Source organism: Cupressus sempervirens, chromosome 6 (genome assembly GCF_028749045.1).
Source record: "Cupressus sempervirens isolate cs-2001-9-10 chromosome 6, ASM2874904v1, whole genome shotgun sequence".
Lineage (NCBI taxonomy): Eukaryota > Viridiplantae > Streptophyta > Pinopsida > Cupressales > Cupressaceae > Cupressus > Cupressus sempervirens.
Genome location: NC_143123.1, coordinates 348,706,348 through 348,730,684, shown reverse-complemented (window position 1 = coordinate 348,730,684; position 24,337 = coordinate 348,706,348). Strand labels below are relative to the sequence as shown.

The following is a 24,337-nucleotide window of genomic DNA, read 5'->3' as shown; positions in this document are numbered from 1 at the left end:
ATTTCTGTTGTGTGATTTTCATCTATTTCAGGAACAAGTTTTGTAAATGATTCATCACTGATTTTAGAAATATTGAAGGCAATATTGTCTTCAAATTTCACATCTCTACTAATTTCAATTGTTCTTTGACCCGGAACAAAAACCCTATAGCCTTTGGTTTTTTTACTGTATCCAATGAGTATCCCCTTTTTTTCGGAAGGTTCTAGTTTTGTTCTTTTCTCTTTAAGAATGTGAATATAAACAGGACACTCAAATATTCTTAGGTGACTTAGATTTGGTTTAATACCTGTAAATACTTCTTGAGGAGTGGTGTTCTCTAATACTGAGTGTGGACATCTGTTTTGAATATAGACTGCAGTATTAGATGCTTCAGCCCAGTAGGAAGTATGAAAGTTTTGATCGTGCATTATTGCTCTGGCTGATTCAACAATTAATCAATTTTTACATTCTGCAACTCCATTCTGTTGAGGATTATATGCTACAAAAAACTCCCTCTTAATCCCAACAATAATGCAAAAGTTTTTGAAAATTTCAGAGATGTATTTACCTCCATTTTCTGACTTTAGTATTTTTATTTTCTATCCTGACTAGTTTTCAACTAGATTTGAATTCTTTGAATTTTGATAATACTTAAGCTGATTCCTTCTATTTTAGGAAGTAGATCCAGGTTCTTCTAGAATAGTCATCAATAAAAAATTACATAAAAGAGGCACACATTTAGTGAAGGTACAAACATAAGACCACAAGGTCAGTGTAGATCAATTCAAGAATAGATTTAGATTTGTGAACACTTTTAGGAAATGATTGCTTTTTGTTTTTGCCTAGGGCACATCCTTTGCAAATGCTTGAGCGATCAATTTTGAGATTAGGTAATCTTTTTACAATTTTTCCTATAGATGGTAATGCACGATAGTAAAGATGACCTAGCCTCCTATGCCAAATTTTGGTAGAATTTGAGGTTTCATGACTTAGGGCTAAGTTTTGATTATTACAAATTTTATATAGACTTTCGTCTCTAAATCCAATAGAAATAGCTTTCTTGATATTAGAGTTCTTTGGCCAAGATAGAGCTTTGTCCTCTTGAAAAGTGACTCTAAATCCTTGATTAGCAAGACTAGAAATAGAGACCAAATTCCTTTTTATACCAAGTACATATAAAACATTTTTGAGTTGGAGAGTAATTCCTGAATTTAAGTGAATTGAGCAGGAGCCAATACCTTTGATAGGATGAGTAGAATTATCTCCAATGGTGACTTCTTCTGAGGACTATGTTGGGTGGATATTTTGCAACTGACAATTTTGGGTAAAAATTCAGTCGCAAAATAGGATGACCAGCCACAGCATGTGAGACAGAGTCTCTCCTACCTTAAAGGGAAGGCTCTCCCTTCTCACCGTTCTTTGGATCAACTCAAGGTAAGCAAGAAGTCAAGAGATCTTAAACAAGGTGTTACTGATATCCTTTCTTCTTAACTTTCAAGAAAGGATCCACTTACTCGTAGAATAAATAATGGGTAAGGTAAATCTCTAACTACACTTCTATCACGAACTGGAAACAGTGATACCGATAAATTTTAACTAACTCAAAGGCTAGCCAAAACGTACCGGTTTGGCTCTAAGTCCGATCGTACTTCTATATGGTAATAGTTTTACAATTAGGGCACAAAGACTCCTAAAAGTAAGAACAATCTAACTATTTTGCAAATTAAGATGAAAATACAAGCCACAGAGAAAGCTTCTAGCTATGGATTTTCACAATTGTTCTTGGTCAAAGCTCGGGCTTCAATTGTTTCTTAACTCTCTATGCTCTTTTATTGAACACATAATAATAACATGAATCAAGACAATAGGCACAAATTATAGTCAAAGCTTCTAATTTGTTCTATCACAATTGCTTCCAGTCAAAGCTTCGAATCCAATTGCTTCTTTTATTCACTTATCTCCCAAATTCGTACTGCACAATCAAAATTATGCTTGCACAAATGTGGCAAAGCTTTCTTGCATACAACAAAAGATAATTTTTACAATGAGGGGGGCACTCCTTTATATAGGCAAAGAAGTTGAGAAAAAGGGGGAGGAAAAACTGGGAGCAACTCAACCAACTTTGACCAAGTCTAACTACAAAAAATAAAGGGTTAAATGCAACTGCACGTGCAACTCGCATTACATCGTTTTACATACATGTAACTCGCATTACATGTAATTACACTTTTTTATGTAATGCATCTTCTCCAACTACAAACATGAAAGAAGAAGAAAGAAGACGGAAGAGAAAAGAACAATTTTGAAGGGCCTTGTACTTGATGATGCAATCCTAGATGATAACAGGATTAGGAGTTCCTGTACCTTGTACTGTTGCATTCACGTTGATAACCATAGTGTTGCATCTTTTGACAACCTCTAGCTCTCCTTGATGAATTGTCCATTATCATGTGGAAACTTGATGTGATCCATCTTTTCTCGCTCAAGTTGTCGTGAATTCTCTTTTATAGATCAGCACAAACTGGAGTCTTTGACATTTTGAAACCCTTCTTGACAATGTTCGGATATACACTCGGAACAACTTTCCATCAGCACCTTTAACTCTTTTTTTTTTTGAAGTAAAGTGCTTGGTGCATGGGAATGTGTGTAAATGGAAATTGCTGATTTTCAAAAAGTGACTTGGGCTTTCAAGATGGCACTGCACGGAAAATGGATTACATGTAAATGCAACATGTAACGGAAGGTGAAGGGTGAAATAAGATGCAAGTGTGAGTGAAGGATACGCTTTACATGCATATGCAGATGAAGGCTAAGATGAAAAGCATGGGAAGATACGAAAACATGTATTTGCTCATGGAGGTGTGAATGCATATGGAAAGGAGAAAATGACATCTTTTTGACTTTTTAAAAAGTGACTTTTAGTCAAAATTGGGCCTTTTAGATGCAATTACACGTAAGACATTTTATGTAATCGTGTCATGCCAATGGAAATGAAAGATGAGATGGATGAAAATGGAAACGAAAAATGGGATTACATGCATGTGCGGATGGCGAATGAGGTGAAAGACATGTAATCGCATTTGTCGGATGAAATGTGAGATGTAATGACATGGAAACGGAATGTGAAAAAAAATGAAATGATAATGCTTTTGCATGTAGTGAAGGAAAAACAAGTTTTTGGGAAAAAACTTGCAACTTCTCCAGAATGGGAAAGAACCGGCAACAAGCACACAAAAGAAAAACATACCTTTGAAAACAACTCAAAACATGCCAAGATGCAATGCACTCCAAAAATGAAATTCGAATTTGGAACTTGGGGAAGAACCAAAAACATCAAAATGAAAGAGAAATTCATATTTAAAGGAAAAATGCATATTCTAAGGCAAAGATTTTCACAAATGGCATCCATTCAACAATTTCATGCATAAAATCAGCAAGGATAAGCATGAATTAAAATGTAAGAAAGAAGAGGTCCACTTACATGATGACTATGTGCCAAAAATGAAGGAAAAGATGCTCTTTGTTTGAATTTTTCTTCAAAAAATGATGAGAACTTTTCAAATCTCCAAAATCCGAATGATGAAGGGCAGCAAACAAGGAGATTATTTAGCAAAATGCCAAAACGTGCCCTAGATTAGCTCCTCCTTGCAACATTTTAAAGATTGCATGTTCTTGAGCCATTTTTGCCAAAACAAGCAAAAAAGGTGCTCTTAAAAGTAAAACATTTTGATGATTTAACACCAAAATAATGATCCTCAACCAATGTAATCACCTAATGAGGTAAAAACGACTTGATCTCATGCAAAAACATGATCAAACTTGGCAGATTTATGGAGTTTTATGCAAAAAATGTGCCCTAGATTAAGAGTTTCAAACACGTTTTTGGGTGCAATAACTTGATTTTTGATGAGGGCAAAATGATCACCTCTCCAAAACATGATGAATGCAACTGATTTCATTCAAATCCATGAAGAAAATCAAAAGTTATGATCAAAATAGGAGGTTTTTGGAGCAAGAACATGTTTTCTTTACATAATAGGACATTTTTATGTTCATTACATATTTTAAAACATGTAGGAAGGCAAAATAGGACTTTTTTGAGTCTAATGCATGTTTTAAAATATGTCTTGAGATATAATCTCACTTTTTGAAGCCCATTACATATTTTAAAATGTGCAAGTCTCCAAAATCTCACTTTTTGGAGTCACATATTTTATAAACATATCACCTTTTTCATGCACAAGCATGAAAACTCAGCTTTTCATGTCATTGCATCAAAAAAGTCCACTTTTACAAGCTTTTGATGTAATGACTTGAAAAAAGGTCCTCAAAATGAGTTTTCATATGCATTAACATGAAAAGTTTCCACTTTTCATGATTTTTTACATGCATATGCACATAAAAAGTCCATTTTTAGGCTTTTAAATTATGCATTTCACTTATTTTTATAAAAATGTCAACAATATGGGTCAAAAATAACATTTATGCATTATATTAATCAATATAAGTCATAAACATTAAGTTAAAGTGACATTTATATAAGTATATGATTTAAAAATCAAAAATTTAAAAAGTAACTATATAGTTCTATAGTCATTGTAAGTGAAAAATTAAAAAGTAACTCAACTTAAAATTATAACATAAAGTGCACTATAGTCACTTTAAGTTATAAATTTAAATGAAAAGTAATTTTAAAACATAACAAAAAGTGAATAAAATGTTATATTTTCAAAAAGTGAATGTCAAAATGAAAATATAACATCATTTTTTTTAAATTCGTGCTGTTGCACCTAAAATGTCCACTTTTGAGGCACTAAAATGACCATATCTCTTGACTAACAACTCCGATTAACCTCTAGGTTAGACCGAATCGAAGGAAAAAACAAAAGGCATGACATGAGCAAAACCAAAGGATTAAAAACAAACAAACACAAACTCAAAAGCAAAAAAATGGACTTTGAAGGCTTCAAAAATCAAGCAAAGGCTCGACAAAAAGAAAAACAAAAAAGACTTGACGAAGGCCTTTAATAAAAAGATTCATTGTATCAATTGGTACCGATTGGTTGATCAATACTAACCAATTAAATAATGAAATAAACTCAGAGAAATGCGAAACTAATTTGAAAAAGTTTTGTACTGTTACCTACATTTTGTGGTGACAAAATGCAGGACAACAGACTATTCTGAGAAGTTTTCAAATTTGTCTCTGAAACTTGTTATACGCCGAGATGCTCCACTATCTGTAATCTAAGTGTTCTTGTTTGAGTTTAATGCAGTTGAAAGAGTTAAATAAAATGCATAGTTTTCTTTTTCCTCTTTCTCTGCTTCCTCTCCTCTAATTTCTGCTAGGATTGCTTGAATTCTCTTTTGTTTAGGGAAAAAGTTATGAGAGTGACCAATTTTATCACATTTGAAACATCTTACTTTGGACCAATCACATTTCTTATATGATTTGTCAAATTCCCTTTTATTATGTTTGAATTTTCTTTTCTTGTTTGAATTTGCATGAAGAACTTGAATGTCTCCCTCTCAATTTATACTTAGTCCTCTTAAGACTAATCTTGATTCTTCTTGTGTGCATTCATTTTTTAGTAATTCAAATTTAGGAAGCTCGGGTCGGGAGCCTAGACCTCGAATGAATGTTTCGCAAGATAAAGTAAGTCCTCTTAATGCTATCATGCTAAGTTCTTTGTCATCAACTCAATTTTCCATTGTTGCAAGTTGATCTTTTAATTTAAAAATTCTTAGAAAATAGGATGTAATAGATTCCCCATTATTCATCTTTATGTATAGTAGATCTTGCTTTAGGGTTAGCAGTCTACTAGTATTGTTTATTTCAAATGTGCCTTTGATAGTAGAGAACATCTCAAATGTAGTCTTAAGACTGAACATAGAGGGAAGCATATGATCTTTCACAGAGTCTATTATAATTTTCATTGCCTTGTTATTGTGTCTTTTCCCAGTCATTTTATCTGGATCATTTTCAGGCATGGATTTGTTTGTTATTTTGTATTCCTCTAATTCCATTTCTCTTAATATTATCATGACTCGAATTTTCCATGATGAAAAATTTGATGCTCCCTCAAGTCTATCATCTAACCTTACTTGATTCATCATTTTGATTTAAGGATATAATTTAGATTTTATAAATATGAGATTTTAGATTTAATTCTAAATAATAGAGTTTCTTATCAAAATGGCTTTGATACCATGTTAAATTTAAGGATCACTAACACAGTAAACTATTATATCAGAATGTAACAACTGTAATTATCCTTACTTGATATCTTTGTACTATAGAAGGAATGATCCAGACATGTGTCTTTGTATTTCAAATAATGCAATCTCCAAAGTCCGACTGCTATCCAGTAATCTTCAGAATTTTTCACCAATGGAGTATCAACAATTTAACTGTTATAATCTGCAGAGAGGAGAAGTAAATTGTTGGGACTTGTATGCCTTAGATTGATATAGTTCCCAACAATCTCTTGACACATTAAAATAAACATGAGAAGTCATGTCTCCGTAGAGACATGACTCTGTGACCAAAGGTCACATAGGGTCATGGCTCTATGTAGGCATAACTAACTAAACATAAACACAACCAATCACTACCTAATCTAATCCGTGGCAGTTGGCAGAAATTTAATTAGTAATCGGTGGCAGATACAAAGCCTCGATAATCTCCAATGCATAAGCCCAATATGAATGAAGTCCATTTTGTGAATATCTGAAAATATACGTATATATATATATATATATATATATATATATAATTTTATTTTTTATTTTTTCACTGAAGAATGTATAGAATTCATTAAATCATAATTGCATGTATATAATATTACTTCAACTAATGCTATACATCAAAGACAAAGGCACAAATGATGTTGGTAAGCATGACATATAGTCATAGACAATTATTATAGCTACTACATCATCTAGGACATGCCTTAGACACCACCTTAGTGAGGATGCAAGCTCCTCTAACCCATTGACTTGAAGTTACTTTTTTGATATTTCTTTGGTACATTTGACCACATGGATTTCACATTTCACAAGTTTTATATGCATTTGACAATATTTATATATCTAAGTGTATTATTTCCTCCAGCTACAATTTGCATTTATACTTATGTGATTGATGCATACTTCTATATGTGATCAAATTAGCTTCTAATTAATTATGCTATTGCCTCCATAAGGTTTAATTAATAAAGGGTGCTAGAAACAAGTTTTAAATCCTTAAAAATCTCTAAACTTCTTCAGTTGCTCACTTTGTCAAGTCTATGCCTAGTTTTTTCTACGAAGTCCCAAGTCTCCAATCAAGTCACTATTGTTGAGTCAGAGTCTTGTAACTCTTCTTTACATAGATTTGTAGTGGTTTACATAGATCTATAGATATTATATTCTTTGTTTGATTTTGAGGAGATCTAGGATTGCAACCCTTTTGGCTATAGTTGTGGCATTTTTGGCTATGTCATTGTATCCAAGAGGCTTGGAAATGCCAAATTTGACTTTTGTTTCAATCAAGGTGGCCCCCATTTGCAATATTGGCAAATACGGGTTTGAAGTTCAAATTCTAAGACTATTTTTTTTCAAAATAGTTTTGGCCCAAACAAACACTGTAATTATGTTCATGAGCTTCATGAGCCCTAAGAGATGAATTTTGGCAATATATTCATCCATTCTCGGTAAAAATGTTTGAGATAAAAATATGCCAAGGCAAGTCATATGACTCCCAAACATAGGGTAATTTTCTTTTTCTTTTTGCAAAAAAAATATATTGAAATTTCAATTGCTCATAAAACAAAAAAAATATTTACATTTTAGCAGCTTCTTAAGTTTTTGGGTGCAAATTTTTTAATGTATAGTCTTCAACAAAAAACTATTGTGTAGTCTACAATTTTTTTCGCAGCCTAAACATTATCAAATAAAAATAACTTTTGACCTAGTCAATTTTAGACATGCGCACTAAACAAAACTACAATAAGTCCATCCTTTTTGCAGGAATGGTTAGAGCCCATACACATATCGACAAGCATTTATTGGTCGGCATGTGCTTTACATAGGGAATGTAAGGCTAGGCATTAGTATCTTAGGCAAGTGCTAAGTGCATATGGACCTAGCGATCTTAGCAATCATTACATACAAACTATTGTTGGTAAAATGTATAGTGTAGCCAATGGGTAGAATAGTATCCAAGCGGGCGCGTGATGCTTGAGTCACCCCTTCGAAAAGGTATATGTACACCATTCAAGATGGACTTTGAAATCATCATTGTAGTCATTGTATTCGGATTGTAATCATTGAGTGTATATAAGAATAAAGTATCTATTCTGCGTTGAATCATGCTATACTACATGTGTTAAGTTTCTTACCCTGTACGGTAAACATTTGGTGCTGTTGCTAGACGAACCTAGAATGAAGGAATGTGATGAAGATTAATAATGAATTTGCTTAACAAAGATAGGAATAAGGTAAAAAGACAAAGATGAGATATGTACAACACAAGAAGTTTTAATTTTAGCATAGCAGGCAGAAGCTTCAGCAAATTGCTGAGGGGCACCGAAGGGGTGAAGAGGCACAGACGGAGGGAGTGCACTCACCTAGTAGACTGAGGAGTGCCGATGAATTGCTCGAGGAGACTCGACAACGATTAAATTTGGTGGAAGAAACCAAGGAAGAGTTCCTTAACTTGTATACGCCGAGGGGAGAGTGTCCGAACGGAAGGGAAGCAACTCACATGGCTCGAAGTGTCGAGGGAGCACGAGCGTGGAGTGAACTCTTCGTTCCCGATACACCGGATGAACAAATAGAGGCAGAGAATCAAACAACTTCACTTGAAGAAGACCTTTCACCAGGAATCGCAATTGTTGGAAACAAGGCTGTTATCCAGAGCAGCACGGGTGCTTGGAGCAGCGTAGGTACTCAAAACAACGCGGGTGCTCAGAACAACTCGAGTGCTCAGAACAGTGCGGGTGCTCAACAAGTACCTAAGAATCAAAAGAAAGTAACGATGGCAAGTCCCAAAGAAAAATTACCCAAGTTTAATGGTGATGGTACTTCAGATCTAATCTGACATTGCAAAACATGTGAAACCATATGGACGGAAAATGGCATGATAGATGAGGACGATTGGATCAGACAGTTTCCAACAACTTTGCGGGGTGTGGCAATTGACTAGTTTTCCAATGCCAACCCTCAGAAATTGACTACATGGGTGAATGTTAAAAAAGAATTTATAGAAAAGATTAGATTGCTTCGGGACGATAATGAATTAATAGCAGAGATATATAGTACTAAACAAGGAAAGAATGAAACAGTCCAAGCCTATGCCAGACGACTGAAAGAGCTGGTGGGGAAGATGGAAAGTCAACCAGCAGACGGGTTGAAAAAATGATGGTTTGTGGAAGGGCTACGGACGGCTTTGAAAAAGAAGATGAAGATTGTACCACCGGCATCGTACACCGATGTGTATACTCGTGCAATGGATTTAGAAAGTGAACAAAAGACAAGTAAGAAGAAAAAGCATGATTCAGATGATTCATCATCTAAAAGTAGTGCTAGTGACGAGGAATCAAACAAAAAGGTGCGAGCACTACAGAAAGATATGCTCCGAATGATGAAAGAATTTAAGAATTTGAAAAAGAATCCGAACATAGTGAAGGGAGACTGTGGTGCACAGATTGTAAAGAGGATGGCCATATGAAGGGCTCATGCCCGAAGAAATAGTTTCGTGACATCTGCCAGGTGGCGGGACATTCTCTGAAAGAGTGCCCATTTAGCATGAAATCAAAAGGTCACCAACGGGTGTTACTAACGCAGGAAGCATCCAACAGCAATAACACAAGCAATGATGCAACTTCGGGTGGATATCACAACAATAATAGACGCAGAAGAGGTGGAAACAACAATAATAACAATGGAGGCCGGAGTCAAATACAGTACGATGCGAGTGGACGGCCGATGATACAGTGTCGGGCATGAAATCTTTGGGGCCGCTTCGCTAGGGACTGTCCTACGAAGGAGACACCACAACTACTATCCAAATGATGTGGTCCAAGGGACCACGAAGATGCAAAATGTCCAAAACAAGGGGTAAATCTATTGACCATTGAAACATGTGATGAGAAAGTATTGGCAATTATACGGGAGCAGGCGAGGAAAGCAAAATATTCGGATGCAGAAGAAGAGAAGGAGAGGTTACAAAATGCACGAACAGAGATAGAAAAGCAGATGAAAGCCGAGAAATCACAAGTCAAAGACACTGCCGAAACTTTGAAAAGGAACTTGGCGGAACAAAACATGATGAGGCAGATAATGCAAACAGAAGTGCCTATTAAACTAAATGACTTTCTTCTTACGATGCCATAATTGCATATAGCTATTATGAATATGACACCATCTCCAAGAGTGATGGAGGAAGTAAGGGATAGTAAGGGAACAATGGCAACAGACCCGATGCTACTGGCACTTACAACAGGAAGGCACCCGGTGGTAGTGGAGATGGGCATTCTGGGTATTGTGTTGATGGACACAATTGTAGACGGAGGATCGGGTGTGAACGTGCTATCAGAGGATATTTGGAAAAAGATAGGACAACCTACACTGTGGCCTCCTACTTTCCAGTTACTCACGATAGATCAACATGGAATAAAACCATTAGGAACCTTGATGGCACAGTCGGTAACAATTGGGACACAACCATTTTTACTAAATTTTGTGGTCATACCACTGAAGAGAAGAGGGTACTACGCCATCCTTGGACGGGGGTGGTTGGTGCAAGCAAAGGTAAAACATGATTGGAAACAGAACACCTTGTCCATGGAGAAACGAGGCAAGAGATTCATAATCGATTTGCATACCAAATGGTAGGGGAAGAAGCAGCGTCGTCGGACTCAAAAGGCGAAGGTGAGAATGATGACAAAGGAAAAAAGGGGATGGAACCAGATGAAGAAGGGATGTTGAGATTGGAAGGAGGGTCAACTGATGACGACCTAGATTCAGTGAACGGACTAGTACACTGGCAAATGGAAGATTACGAGGTCTTTCTGAGCTGCAACATGTTGGGTGTTGAGGAAGAAAATCCAGGCAATGAGTTCTCGAAGGAGTACAGTGAAGTGAACTAAAGGAGGGAGAAGCGCAGGTGGATGAAACACCGGCCCATACGTTCAGTGAAGATAAACTGATGAAGTATGAAGAGCCTACGGTGAAAACAATGAACTTGGGTGATGAGGAAAATCCGAAAAACATTCTGGTAGGAGATGATTGGAACCCAATGTTGAAGGCGGCAGCATTCAAAATATTCATGGAGTACAAGGATGTTTTTGCTTGGACATATAAAGACTTAAAAGGAGGTGCCACCAAAGCTATGTGTCCACCGGATAGCATTGATCGAAGGTGCAGTACCCGTATGGAAGCAGCCATACCGAATGAATAAGAACCATGCAACACGGGTCACGGAAGAAATTGACAGGATGCTGGAGGAAAGAATCATTTTTAAAGTGCAGACGAGTGGGTATCACCAATCGTGATATCCCTAAAAAAGGACACAACACAGATAAGAATATGTGTGGACTTCCGATGTCTAAACCTCGTAACAATTAAAGACCCATTTCCAATACCATTTACAAATAGCATTTTGGAGGAAGTAGCAAGGCATGAAATTTATTCATTCATGGACAGATTCTTAGGGTACAATCAGATATCCATCACTGAGGAGGACAAATTAAAAATGACATTCATTGTGGAAGATGGGGTATATGCATACAACAGGATGCCATTCGGATTGTGCAATGCCCCGGCGACATTTCAAAGAATTATCTTACACTTATTTGATAAAATGTCTGTTGGAAGTTTTAAGGCATTCCTAGATGATTGGTCAATTTTTAGCACAAAGGAGAAACACATAATGGGGCTCGGAGGATGCATGGAGAGGTGCAGACAAGAAAGATTGGCATTGAACTCAAAGAAGTGTAGGTTTATGGTGCCACAGGGAAAGCTGCTCGGACACATAGTTTGTAAAGAAGGATTGAAGATGGATCCAAACAAGGTCCGCGTAATCTTGGAGATGCCACCTTCGGCGAATGTATCAGAAGTAAAGTCATTTTTAGGGCACATCGGTTATTACTGGAGATTTATTAAAAACTTTGCAAAAATTCCTTATCCGTTGAACAAACTCACCTACAAGCATGAACCTTACAGATGGGAGGTTGAACAGAATGAAGCTTTTGACGGACTGAAAACAAGGTTGGCCATGGCTCTGATTTTGGCCTATCTGAATTGGGACAAAGAATTTCATGTTCATGTAGATGCATCAAATTATGCCATCAGAGCAACACTGGTGCAGATTGGTGACCACAGGTTGGACCATCCAATATACTTTGCAAGTAGATTGTTATTGAAAGCAGAGAAAAACTATAGTATGACAGAGCGAGAGGCGTTAGGGACGGTATACACAGTGCAGAAATTCAGATACTACTTGTTGGCCACGCCATTCATATTCTACGTAAATCATCAGGCACTGCTATACTTGGTAAATAAGTCGATGGTTGCTATTATTACAGTTCATATTTAACATCGTGGTATAGCCAGGAAAAAGTCATGTAAGTGCAGATCACCTATCGAGAATAAAATCACGAGAGCAACCTGAGGGAATTAATGATGATTTTCCAGATGTGCAGCTATTTCATGTTACAGTACTACCAGCTTGGTACACACGTATTGGAGAATATTTATCAATGGGACAGTTTCCGAGTGACATGCCACCAAATGAGAGAAGCTGGTGCTGAGGAGCCAGACGTTTCAGTTAATCAATGGGCTATTATACAAAATGGGACCTGATCAGATTCTAGGCAGTGTGTCCTAGAGGAGGAAATTCCGAAGGTACTAAAGGAAGCACAGGAAGGACTGGCAGGAGGACACATGGGGCCAGATACAACTGCATGGAAGATACTTCTGGCAGGACTATGGTGGCCAACCGTATACAATGATGCCAGGGAGTGGGTCATTGAATGCAACACATGTCAACGAGTTGGGAAACCATTGAAGAGAGACTTCATGCCTCTGAATCCATCGCACGTACAGGAACTCTTTGAAAGATGGGGATTAGATTTCATCGGACCTCTGAAGGTGAGCAAAACCAGAAGGTGCCGATACCTTGTGGTAGCGACGAAGTACCTGACTAAATGGGTAGAGGCACGCGCATTACCAGATAACTCGGCAGTAAGCACAGCAAGGTTTATTTATGAGCATATTATTACCCGGTACAGGATTCCACTGCAGTTGACAAGTGATCGAGGAGGACACTTTGTTAACCATGTTATCCGACTGCTTACTACTGAATTTAAGATCTATCATTCATTGTCAAGACCATACTATCTGAGAGCCAATGGACAAGCTGAAGCAACAAACAAGATCCTAGTCGGAGTAATTTATAAATCCTGTGCAGTTGAGGGAGAAGATTGGAAAGAAAAGTTACCATCAGCCCTATGGGCATACCATACTTCATATAAAGTAACTACAGGATATACCCCGTTTCAGCTGATGTACGGACAGGAGGCAGTGGTACCGACAAAATTCATGGTACTGAGTTTAAGGATAGCAATCGAGAACAAGTTGGGCGACATGGAAAGCTTAAGGGAGAGATTGTACAATTTGAACACACTTGATGAGCGACGACTGCAAGCACAGTGGACCATTGAAGTTACACAAAACAGGCGGAAGGCATGGCACGATAAGCACTTAAAATTAAACAAGTTTCAACCGGGCCAATTAGTACTTAAGTATAACAGACGGAATGAAATTAGGCTTGGAAAGTTCAAAGTTAAATGGGTCGGACTGTACAAGATATGGGAAGTTGGCTACGACAGGGCAATTAAGTTATGGACACTGGACAAAAAAGAAATACCAGATGCAGTAAATGGATCGAAGTTAAAAATATACCATGAAAGAAATGGTCCCCCATTGACAAACAACTAAGAAAAGAAAAAAAATGTCTATAAATAATGTATATATGTATAATAAGTAATAAAATATGGAAGTTGAACACAGTTTTAAAGTTCCAAGTAATAAACTATAGTTTTAAAGTATAAAATAAAGTAATAAAACATGAAGGAGCAGGAAGCAAATTTGTTAATATGACGAGAATTTTTAAAAGTGATTGGAAACATAGCCTACTATACGGCCTACTGTATGGCCTTAAAAGAATGTAATAGGCAAACAATATTCATTATTGGAAGAAGTTAAAAGACCGTACGGCCTTTGGCAGAATGAAAATTAGAAGACCGTATGACCATTGTTGGAATAAGAATCTAAACTCCGTACGGACTTAAGAAGCAAATCACTGAGATAAAGTCTCCGTACGGACTTAAGAAGCAAATCACTGAGAAAGTCCCTATACGGACTTAAGAAGCAATTCATGAGATATTAAAGCCTCCGTATGGCCAGAGGAAGAACATAGGAGGAAAGACGAATTGAGGATTGTATGGCTAGGCAACCATACATTATGAAGAAAGACCATACGGCCAAGAACAACAGGATAATATGGACTGTACAATGATATCGTACGGCTAGTAGAGAGTAGCGTACAAGAAAAACATTACATAAGTGTTAGGACCCATATAAAGACCCTACTGATGAAGGCATAATAAAAGCATATATAAAGACAAAGAAATTGAAGCTTAAAAAAGACTGTATGGCCTCAAGAAAGTTAAAACATCAAAGTTGGGCACCATACATAAATTGGAGATAGGAAGGCCGTACAGCATACGACAGGGAAAAAGGTTGGTCGTACGGCGTGTGGGTTGAAAAGAATATTTCAAAATCAGAACTTAACTAAGATGCAAAATCGATACAGTACAACAAAAGGCGAGTAAAGAGAAACATTTGTAGAGAGACTTGGCCGTAGGAAACCAATAGAGGGAGTTTAAATTGGCTACTGTATGGTGTACAGGTAAACAGCGTAGTGTGTAGTGGACAAAATAAGCAGTAATGACTGTACAGCGGCTAGACATGAGAAATGGAGTAAGATCCGTACAACAGTAGAACAAGACAAATTCAGGTTGAAAGATCCGTACCGACACTAACTGGGAGAAAATTTTTATACCAAGTCTATACGAAAGTAACTGCCCTAAATGGTTTGAGATATATTCACAAAAGGACAAAGAAGTGACAATTATGCAGTCAGCTAGAAAGAGGGTGTGGAGAAAAAAACTAGATGAAGACGCAGCCATGAATAGGAATGTGAAGACATCGACATCTGGAATCCGTGTAGCAGGAGGGACCAGTGCAGGGACTAGTAAGAAGAAAGTAAAGCAATCGAAGCAGCTAGGAGACATTCCTACAGTACAAAGTGTTACATTCGACAGGTTAAATGGTGCGGAATGCCAGAAGTGGTGGCAAGAGACTCCAGACAACTACCAAATGAAGGCTGGTATCCGAAATGCACAAGTAGAATGGGTAGTGCAAATGCCAGTATTTTGCATCAGAGACTACGAAGGGTTTTTGTGTATAATGATTGAAACGTATGACAGGTTCTCTCGAACCAGTACGTTTGAATATATTGGTTGCTTTAGTAGTATCATTCAAACCGGCTGATTTTACACAAGTATTTGGCATACCTGGTCACACTCAAGGCGGAAGAAAAATAGAAAGCAAGCCAAAAAAGATGAGTTGTGAAGTTGAAGTTGATACAGCTTGTGTGCGGAGACTTGTCACAGGCAGAACAGGAGGCTCCTTCAGGCATGTCCAAAGATAGAGGGTTAAAGAAATCTAATATTCAGGAGGATCACTAGCGTTGTTTGATGGACATAGTGAAAAGTCGCCTCACATGTTCGAGTCGCGCTTTGGATATCTCTTTCCCCCATGTAGCAATGATGAACAAAATTTTGCACAGCAAAGTATATGACTGGGCAACATTATTGGCTGAACAGATTTCAGAATTTATGACATTGCAGCACAAAATGTTTTATATGCCACATTATGCTATGGGCCTATTCTTGGAAGCAACGATGCGGATGATTCTGAATGATGCACTAGAGGCCAAACCGAGACCACTCGTGCCTAGCGAACTACCTATTATGCAATGGAGGCATTTGGATACGCTCGACAATAAAACCATCAGACAAAAACGACCGAGGCCAGACAATGGAAACATAGATAGTGGTCGAGAGGAGACATCTTCAAAGGAGAGTGGGAATGAGGGGGAAGAGGAAGAGGAAGAGGACGAGGAGGTAGAGGTGATCACAGCTACACCATTGAGATTTCCACAACCTGTACTTTCGGCTACAACACACTTGGTTCCTATAGGCATACATGGCATTCCAAGATTTGGTCAGTTCAGGCAGCCAGTGGTGATGACACCAATTTCAGCTGCGACGCAACCCACCATAGAGACACGAGTTGTTCTAGAGGCAGCAGTGGAGGCACATCAATCACCAACAGAGATAGCAACTCTGAAGGTATCGATGGAGTTGGCTCATGAGACTCTACCAGAGACAAGAGATGAGATTTTGGTACTTGATGCGGAGATGGACACAGAGATAAGGGTAATGGAGGTACCGGCAGGCGAGGAGTTGGGGGCATCGGGTGTCCAATTGGATGTAGTGGGTTTTGATGCAATGGTTACAGTAGATACGGCACTACTAGCATCACCTGAGCGAGACAGAGAGAGTCGAACCCAAAAGCTGAGTGCTTACCTAAGTACGCAGTTCCACCGAACCCCGGCACCTTAAGTGACATACCTGTCAACACCCACGCGGGAAGCAGTTACAAAGAACCCATTACAGGAGGTTGGGCAGACACAGGCTGAGGGAATACCGCATAGTGTTGTTGAGTGTATGGCAGAAGCAGTAGAGACGGCTATGGGTGTGCAACAAGAACATCCAGTAACGCAGGAGACAGGGATGAGAGGTATTTCTTGCTGATGTAGCAGCTCTAGCATATCTAGCGTCTCGGGCTCGCCAGGTGTTAGCTTCAACAAAGACTCGAGCATTGGACTCAGTCATTAAGGAGCTGGAGAGGGTTATATCTTTTATGAGATTGGGATACCCAGCTGCCTTTGCTGTCTGCTTTGAGGAGCGGGGATGGCCGGATGTGGAGACTACAGAGATGTGGTAGGATTGGGCCACGACGAGAGATCCCAATATGGAGAGCCAAGTAGAGGCTTTGATTCATGAGGTAGTGAAGATATACAAGGTGGCGTATTACACTCTTCGGAGGAGTTAGGCGGATCAGGTAGTAGCTGAGAGAGCTTGGGCGGAGTCAACTGCCAAGTTAGCTTCAAAGAGGGCAGCCTGGGAATCTGAGAGGGCAGCCCTGTTCGATAGACAAAGTCAGCTATAGAGGCAGGCAACAAAAAAGGAACAGTTAGCAGCAAAAAAGGAACAAGTGGCAGCAAGAAAAGAGAAAGAGTTGGGAGAAATCGCAGAGATGATGCAATCAGCCCTAAAGCTTCAGATGGAAGCAAAAGCAAAATTGAAGATTAGGAAAGAGCAAGTCTACAAGCTACGGGCAGAGCTGAACGAGTTGAGGGCGCAAACGACCACTACGCTAAGGACGCATCCCTCTATTTAGTATTTTTGCATTGATGTATTTTGTTTACTTTGAGTTTTGTTGTATTGTCGTCCAGAGAGGACTTTTCTTTTGGGGGGGATGATGTCAGTAAAATGTAGTGTAGCCAACAGGTAGAATAGTATCCGAACGGGCGCGTGATGCTTGAGTCACTCCTTCGGAGAGGTATATGTACACCGTCCGAAATGGACTTTGGAATCATCATTGTAGTCATTGTATTCGGATTGTAATCATTGAGTGCATATAGGAATAAAGTATCTGTTCTGCATTGAATCGTGCTATACTACATGTGATAAGTTTCTTACCCTGAATGGTAAACACAAACTCTCAAGGAGATTTAGCCTAATCAAGAAAATAAAATAACATTACCACACAGAGTCATGTTTTTGGAAAAGAGCCATCATTGCAACTTATTCCAAGCACTATCCAATGGTGTGGGCATGACTCTCAAATATTTGTTCTTGGTGTATTTTATAACCTCGAGAATTCAAAGGTGTCATTTTGGCTCCCAAGTTCATAACTTTTGATTAGATTCTCCGTTTTATTGCGATTATTAAATCATTTGAAATGTCTTTAGATCTTTTTCACTCTATCCATGACCGTTTCCCCAGTTTTTCCCAAGGCATAATTTTTAATATTATGCTTAATTGGATGTTATGCACCTAGAAGCCTTCCATTTGCATGGGATGGCTTCAATTAGGTTGCTTCATATGTATAGATTGCATTGTCCATTGAGTATGCTACGAGCATCTTTTGTAAACACTTTTCATTTGTAGACACATTGAAATAAAGTCACAAACTTGTACATGTGTTTTGGGGGTTTTGCAAAAATGATGTGCCATATTATTGTATTTGCATTGTATTCTAGCTTTCCATGGGGACGGGGCAGGGGTTGTGTAGTTCCTTTCTTATTTGTCAATCAATGGCTTTGTCAAGTGTGTTCCTCAACAACAAATATGGATCTTAGTGATGCTTGTCTCATGCATGTATTCCCTATTTCTATACAATCTTTTTCAATTGTAGGTACCCTCTTATGCCCCTTCATATGCTGCATATTATTAGACATGCGAGGCCTCTCCCTAGTCAATATTATGGGGGGGTATTATAATGTTCATGGCTTCATGCTAATGCATCCTTGGTTTCACTTTGGAGTTGCGCACTTTTGCATTCGTACTTTGTAGATGAAACCTTCAATCCTAGCTGACCAGAGTTCTTTACACTATTAGAACATATAATTTCAACTTGCATTGTTGAGTACTGCCATTGAGGCCACTACTACAAATTCATGCTTTGTATTTTAGGTTGTAAGATGTTATTTGCTTTTGTTTTGTGTGAGTAGTGTCATTGGGGCACTCATGCAGATTGTTGTGCTCATGATCCTAATCTTGTCCTATTTGAAGAGGGGTTCTTTAGTAGCAACACTATATTAGTCATTTTTATGGTACTTTGCAGCTTATATGTTCTTCTATGATGTTCTTCATGTTCCCATTGTTATTGGGACAATGTTTTAGAGGCATCTTAGTCCTTCATCTTGTTTTCTCTCTTTTGAAAACGAGTTTTCTCCCACAAGTTTTTTTAATCCTTTCCTTTGTTTTGGGAGATTGGTTGCAAATGAGTTATGGTTTGATGTAACGACCCGTCTTACATCTTTTGTACCTTTCTATTTTTTCGTTCCTCTGTGAGTTCCATGGACGAGGGATGTTGGAACAAATAAGGTCTTTTATCTACCTAATTCACCTAGTGGCACATATTCAAATGCTTACTTGGGTTCTAAGAATCTTTATAAAGGTCTTAGTTGTCTAAATGAGATCTTATCTTGCCTCATCTCATTTATTTCTCGTGTCTTAGGTAATTCAATATTTGCCATGCTAGTTGTCTCATGTCATAGAATTCAAGCACATGTCATGATTTTATCTAATCTTATTCCCTTACCTTGCCTATTTAAGGAAGGTACCTTTAGAATTGCAATCCGTACATATCAAACCTAATCCATCTATAAAATTTAATTAAAATACGAGGCGCAGTTACGAGATGTTTATTTAATTAAGAATATGTTTAGAAGATAAGGCATGTCCTTTGGTAAATAAGGGATATCTTTTGTCTATTTTTAAGATATAAACAAGAGAAGCTTTATTTCTCAACAAGACATATTCGACATTCGGAAGAGAAATACAAATGTAATAGGTTTATATTGTAAGGAGAAATAAGGAGCTTTAATATGGCTTTATAATATGAATTCAATTATTTATTTTAATAATAAAATAAAAGGTCTTTTGTTTTTATTTAAATGGCATGGAGATTTAAACTTAGATGTTTCGTCCTTTGTAATTATTTTTTAAATTTTGTGTACAATTTAAATGTCAGATAAGTGGACATAGTTAAACATCTTAAACTCAATCGTCATAGATATTCTGAAATATCAAACAGAGTAACAAGACTCACCGCGAGTTAGACGAGTCGTCTGAGTCGGCAAGTCAAGTTACCTCAGCCAGGTCAAAATGACCCGTCACCCTGACTTGGCAGGTCAACTATGCTGACTTGGCTGACTTGGCTAGCTGAATTGGCCAACTCATTTGACTCGTCTGATTTTTAATTTTTGTTTTCAAAATTTTCTTAATACATCTAAAATTTACCTTTGTACTTATGTAATTGATGTATGTGATCAAATTACCTTCTATTTCATGATGCTATTTTGTCTTTAAGCTTTATTCAATAATGGGTGCATGGAATTTCTTGAAATCCTAAATATCCTCTAAATTTCAAGGGTTTTGCCACTTTGCTGAGTCATAGGCGAGTTTGAGCAGGGTCACAAGTCGAGTTACCCTTGTTGAGTCTGAGTCGGGTCACGAGTCGAATTACCCTTGCCGAGTTCGAGCCGGGTCCGAGTCTCGTTACTTTGATATCAAATTGTTTCCATATATGTGTCCAGTTTGTCTCCCTACCAGAGGAGTTAAAGTTCAATATGGACTAATTTAAGATTGCAAATATATTTGATCTGTCGCATCTTGGTTATTTAATTGTTGGCAGTACGTAAAACATTATAAAGTTGTACATGTAAATCTTCATTGAAGCTGACTCAATTGCTTGAATGAGCAGAGGCACTGGTCTTTTATTGTTGAAGTCAGAAAATCTATATCTTCCTTCCTACAAGCCTCAAATCCATTATTAAAAATCCTCATACAAAACATTCAATTATTTCAAAAACTCAGCATTCTGTTTCATTTAGATTGAGTTTGAGGTCTTTGCCAACCAAAGAACTCCAAGGCTTAAATTCGCTATAGAAAAGCTCTGAACCAGGTGATCAAGTTTGAGAAGAAGGTCTACCCACCTAGGTGTAGTGAAGCTTGAAGTAAAGAGGAATCAAGGTGATTCTCGTTCGTTGGCCAGAACTGATTGCAAAATCCTATCGGAGAAGTGGCAGGCTCTTGGATTTCCAATTTGCGGTTTTGGGAACCAACACCATAGACACCAAATTAAAAGTGATTGAAAGGCTAGGCGTTTTGGGTTAGGGAACTCCACACCTCCTCCCAAACAGTTGTACAAGCAAAGTGGGAAGGTACGGCCTTAGTACTCAATTACTTATAGGTCCTCTAAATGTTAGGAAGATATGATGGTGCCATCAGAGTTCAACCTCAGTCACACAAACTTATACCTACAAGTGGAATAGTAAGCTATGAAATGGTACAGCCAGCAGCTAGATGGTATGGCCAACAATAGAAATCATCAATTTCACGCTTCAATCACTACAAAACCATATAACTTTCACTCCAAATCTGCAATTCAAAATACATCAAAAACTCTATGGTAGAAACAACTGAAACTTCAATTTGTACAATGGTAATTCTTGAATGAAATGTTCATGATTTATCAAATTGGCAACCAGAAATCTTGAGTTTCCATTCAAATATTCCCCAAGTTCAATTCAATAGCATAACAATCATTAGAATATACACAAATGAGCCTCGGCACCTCCTTTTGTAGTTTTTTTGCAGGGAATTTGAAATTCCCAAATTGTAATTCATTTTCTCTCAAAATTGACTTTTTTGGGAGAAAAACATTTAATGTGCGAAGACTTCTTTTTATACAAATCTGACATTTAAAACACTCGCCTTTGCAACAAGCTATAACACTAAGCTGTCATTTTAATAATTCTCAACAGTAGACAACTTAAGTGAATTAATTAAATAAAAAGCTAATCATAACTCACCCAAGGTGCACATAGTACAGAAGCGACATCAGAAGCTAATAATGATCATGCAATAATGAAATTGCAGTAGTTGGATGAAGACTGATTCCAACTCACTGACTTGCTCAAAGTAGACATGCACTCCAAGAAATTTGAAGAACACCTCAAGTGCCAAAGAGCACTTCTAAAAGTTTCACTGCGATCCATAAAGCTAACTAGGACCATTGCCAAAAACAATATTCCTGCAACACTGAAGATGTGCTCTCCAAGATCTTTGGAGTAACCCTTTCTCTTACTAATTTGCCAACAAGCCTCGACTTTACTGAGCTAACAGCTCACAAATCCATTCAGCTCAAACTGGGGACAGTACAAGTGTCATTCTTTTTTCCATTTTGTTTTGGACCCAAATTTTGCACAAAGAATTCACATTTGAATTTGCATCCTCATATAATATCCATAGCACTAGAAATTTTAGATGCAGTAGACCTAAGGGTGAAGGAGTGTCAAATCTATAGAGGGGCAGATTTGGATACATCAGGGATGAGATATATTAACTAGGGGCAAACTGAAAATCAATCCTTATATGGACTTAACAAGGAGGGTCTCATACAAAATTGTTGTCTCGCTTGTCAACCTAATATTTATCTTTAGCTTTCTAAAAGAAGTGCAGAAAATATGTTTGTTTTCCAATAACTATAACATATTAGGTTTTGAAGTCCAGGTCTCAATTTGAATGTCAATACGAATGGCTCCAACCGAAAAAAAAAACTTTCTTTGTGCAAGGCTAAAGAGATAAAATATATTCACCTAAGATAGCATCATGAACAAGATCTACTGCTGCATTCCCATTGGTACCATAAAATTTGGTATAGCGCCTGCCAATGGAGATGTAAATAGAGTGAACTTCCACTTATCATATTTGTAAGCAAACATATTTATATTTGTATGCTTCACTAGAAGCTTAGTAATTAAATAATTTACCTATGATATGATTTTCCACTAGCAAATCTGACTTGAGGAGAGTCCCATGCTAATGCAAATTTAATGATCTTCTTTTCATGAGGTGGAATCAGCACAGAAGCAGAAACTGCACCTCCAATTGACGACCCTGGTTCTGAAGCAGAAAAAGTTCTGTGACATGTATTGTAATCAAAACCTCCATGCTGCAATTGAAAAAATAACAAACAAAAATTTAAATATCTCACATGTCATTGGCTACATACATTGACGAGAAAATAATTTTATCATCTAAATTTAGTTATTTAGGACATAAAATCCTAAGAACATAGTTTTCATGTGCTTACTGAAATTCTAAAACTTGTCTTAACTCTTTAATTAAAATGATATAAAAGCAAAATACATTAAAGTATATCAAATTATTAATCTTTTAAAGATAAGGATCAATAACCTTGTGTACCACAGATTGTAAAGGCATTTGCAGTTACTCAGCTTTATATGATAATCTATACATGAGTTTAGAAGACAATTGTAAAAAAAGACAAGAACAAAGGTTTAGTAGTATCCGTGATAAAAAAATGTTTGTAAAAACAAGTAAACCAGTAAAATATTTTGTTGCCTTTTATGATTGTGAAAAGGCCTAGGAAACCTGATATAAATATTAGGCAAGTATGAGTTTTATAAAAGACAAATAGAGCACCCAAACTTATTATCTAAAATTTGGATTAAAAATTAAAAGAAATTAAACCCACAAAAACTGTAACTGCATCCACCTCTGTTTCCATGCACAATTGCTGACCAATCTAGAAATTTTACTTCTTAATTTTGTTAAAATTTTAATTTAAAAAGGTACCTTCTACATCCTTCATTTGCCTCTCTCAAGAAATCCATAATTTAAGACTGATAAATTAGAAGGTACGAGTTCTTTCCTGTTTTTCATTGAAACTGGATATACCACTTTTTATGCAAGCCTTTTGTGGATAAAGGAACACTAAACCATCGATCTAGTATCATATAAAAAGTAACATCGCCAAAAAGTAAGAATGCATCTTTTTAATTAATGGCCGAAGGGCTATGCATATTCAAACTATTTTTGCCAACTCCTTTCTCCACCGGCTTCTAGCTCCTTGTATTGTTTTTTTTTTCTGAAAATGCTTACTATTAAGTGTTCATTGGCTAAAATCGCATATGCTCCAAACTGATTTCAAAATTATTGAATTCCAACAAATTCAGCACCAACATAAAGAGGAATTTTGCACACAAATGTAAACAAAAACTGTTAATTATCTGCATGACTAAATTATCTTTTTTAACTGCTTCAACAAGCAATGAACTTTTGATCTCCTATTCATCATTGAATTAGAAATCCACGATAAAGATCAAGAGAAAAGATGTATGCTGCAAAGGTGGGCCAAATAGGGTTTGCAGAGAGCCGAAGAATTTATTAGTTGTACACATATGTAAACCCAAAGTTTTGATCTTATAATCATCATTGAATTATAATTTCAAAATATAGATCAATGGCAAAGATGTATGCTGAAAAGGTATGCAAAGTAAGAATTGCAGAAAGCCTAAGATTTTGTACACACATGTAAACTAAAATCTGTCAGTTATTTATCTCTTCTGACAGCTTCAATAATC

General features: G+C 37.1%; 1 protein-coding gene across 2 annotated transcripts in view; it reads right to left on the bottom strand.

Annotated features, from left to right (window-relative positions):
- The window catches only part of LOC149552555 (uncharacterized), a 214,515-nt gene that overhangs the window by 72,073 nt on the left and 118,105 nt on the right, over window positions 1-24,337 (bottom strand). For both annotated transcript variants that reach the window (XM_089788144.1, XM_089788145.1), the window contains exons 14-15: window positions 22,721-22,902; window positions 22,547-22,614 (exon numbers count right to left, since the gene is read on the bottom strand). In XM_089788144.1, the coding sequence (XP_089644270.1) occupies window positions 22,547-22,614; window positions 22,721-22,902 (250 nt within the window). The remainder of the gene's footprint in view (window positions 1-22,546; window positions 22,615-22,720; window positions 22,903-24,337) is intronic.